Source organism: Pyrus communis, chromosome 9 (genome assembly GCF_041283825.1).
Source record: "Pyrus communis isolate YQ-2024b chromosome 9, ASM4128382v1, whole genome shotgun sequence".
In the NCBI taxonomy this organism is placed as follows: Eukaryota; Viridiplantae; Streptophyta; class Magnoliopsida; order Rosales; family Rosaceae; genus Pyrus; species Pyrus communis.
This window is the reverse complement of record NC_142573.1, coordinates 517,909-520,188: the sequence shown is the minus strand read 5'-3', so window position 1 is coordinate 520,188 and position 2,280 is coordinate 517,909. Positions and strand designations below refer to the sequence as shown.

At 35.5% G+C, this 2,280-nt stretch overlaps 1 protein-coding gene across 1 annotated transcript; it reads right to left on the bottom strand.

The window, feature by feature from the left end:
• Window positions 1-310: 310 nt before the first annotated feature.
• On the bottom strand, window positions 311-946 carry LOC137739202 (uncharacterized). The gene has a single exon (XM_068478748.2). The coding sequence runs from the start codon at window positions 847-849 to the stop codon at window positions 454-456; it is 396 nt and encodes a 131-aa protein (XP_068334849.2). The 5' UTR covers window positions 850-946; the 3' UTR covers window positions 311-453.
• Between the last annotated feature and the right edge of the window lie 1,334 nt (window positions 947-2,280).

Sequence of the window (2,280 nt, the reverse complement as noted above, 5' to 3'; positions counted from 1 at the left end):
AAATGCTTACACTAATTTTCTTTTGTTCTGCAGTTGATCAACTCTCCAGGAAATCAATAGCAGTACACATCGATTAATCACCAAATTCGAAATTATACACAGCAGTATTCATCTAAATTTGGGCTGTGCATATCCATTGATTTCGGGCCATGTGATGAAGACTGTGATAACTAATTAAGATCAGGTGCACAGATGTAATGAATTATTAACAATTGATCGTTGATTCGAACATCGTATTAATCATGCAAGCATGCAATACTGACTCAAATGATGCCATACTTGTAACTTTTAAATTTAGTGATACACATAATTAAACAAATGAAATTCGATCTCTCTGCACAAATATTAAATCATGTTTAGGGATTTTTATTATGAGATCGAACATAGTAATTATACATATTGTGTGATGGATCGTACGTGTATTGGTCACTATTTGATTATCCCTCCTTGTGATCAAGAGTTGATCCGTTCGAGCTTGAAACGTTCTTGAACCGAGGAAATGTAGCTGGCAGCCTTCGTATCGACACCCTCGTCACCAGCACCGCCATAATGATCAAAGTACTGCTGCTTGATGAGGCTGTTTTTGGTATGATGATCTGCAGCGCCTGCCGGAACTATAAACGAAACCTTCTGCTTTGGCTGAGCTGCTGCAATCACGTAATCCTGGCCGTGGACTGTATACCCAACTGAGTAAGCTGGTGAATTAGTAGCCTGGCTCGGCTTCACCTGGCTTGTTGCTATGGCGATGCTACTATATTGCGTACTGGTTTCCGAATTAGGTTTTGCAGCTCGGCAGAACGGCATCAACTTCCCCTTCATGAAACCTCCGCGTTTGCGATTCGACTCCATTTTCGTAATCTGAGTCCCTTTTTTCTATGTAGCTCTATATCAAATGTGTTAGAGCAAATATGTTGTAGTGCAACGACTGAGGAGTCTATATATATATATATATATATATATGTATGTGTAACATTTTTTGTTGCGGTACGCATTTTCTTTTTCTTTCGAAAAAGTTGCTGATCAAGTTGAAATGGGTGCAGCAGATGGACATGGTCGAACAGTATATATCGTGGTCCTTCTACTAAATATCTGGAAGAATCATCTTTAATTATGTACGTGTTCCATTTATCCCGATGTATGGATCATCACTATCAGCTAATTAGTTAACAAATACTTTATAAGATATGAGAATTTGTTTTTTAACTATTGCCAAATTTCAGAGAAACGAACTAATTTTACAACACAATATCATTCACAACTTACCCAGCTGCTAGCTCAGTTGGAGCTGAGTTTTATCATAAGAGTTTCCGGTGCAATAAAAATAGGGGTGTGATATCCACACATCCCATTTTACTTCTCACACATCTTTTTAATTTTCGACCGTCATATTGGATGAATTAAAGAAGATCAACGGACAGAAATTATCAAGGGGTGTGTGAGAAGTAAAATGAGATGTGTGGATAGCACACCCTTAAAAATAACACCATATATTATCTATTGCAATTTGTATTGTCAATTTTTCCATGTGGAAGTTTCAACAATTATTCTTCTAAAACCAATAATTATTGTTTGATTAATTATGTCCTTCACATTGTTTGGGGAGGTTAGGCACACTAATAAACTAATAATTAGTTGCCAGTGACAAATAAAATAAGTAAGCGTTAGAATATATAAAAAGAACAGAATCACTTGGAAACTAATTAATTAAGAACTTATAGAGAAAGGCCACATATCCTACTACAGTTAAATGTGTCATTTTAGAGAATTAAGCAAGAATTTTATGCTTCTCCCACTAGCTAAACGATTACTATTAGCCTATGTTACAATTAAGGACATGTTTTCGTGATGTATTAAATGATTAATTTACATATCCTGATCATGATTCCCCAAGTTTTAAAAAGTGATTTTTAATCAACTTTTTGTTGCTTGATCCATGAGGACAACCGAATAGATTATACATCCGTCTCCAAAAAGAGATAAAGTGCTCGAAAGAATAACGATCGGTCGTGCATGTGTTGCAGATCAATTTTCAAGTAACTGACCATGGAAAAATATCATGCAACTGATCGTCATCGTCATCGTGATCATCATCTTTTACAAATTTACGGAGATAATTGTTGGACTTTTGAGATTCTTAGTGTCCCATATCGAGGAACTTTTAGTTTCCATTGCTATTTATATAGGTCTTATCCTTGGTTTTAGTAATTAGAACTTAAACCATATAGAACTTGATTGAATGCTTGGTCCTTATAGTTGTGTGGATTAGGTTTGTATAATATA

What these genes read in the sequence shown, in the direction of transcription:
- LOC137739202 (XM_068478748.2), bottom strand. Translation starts at nt 849, where the DNA reads ATGGAGTCGAATCGCAAACGCGGAGGTTTCATGAAGGGGAAGTTGATG.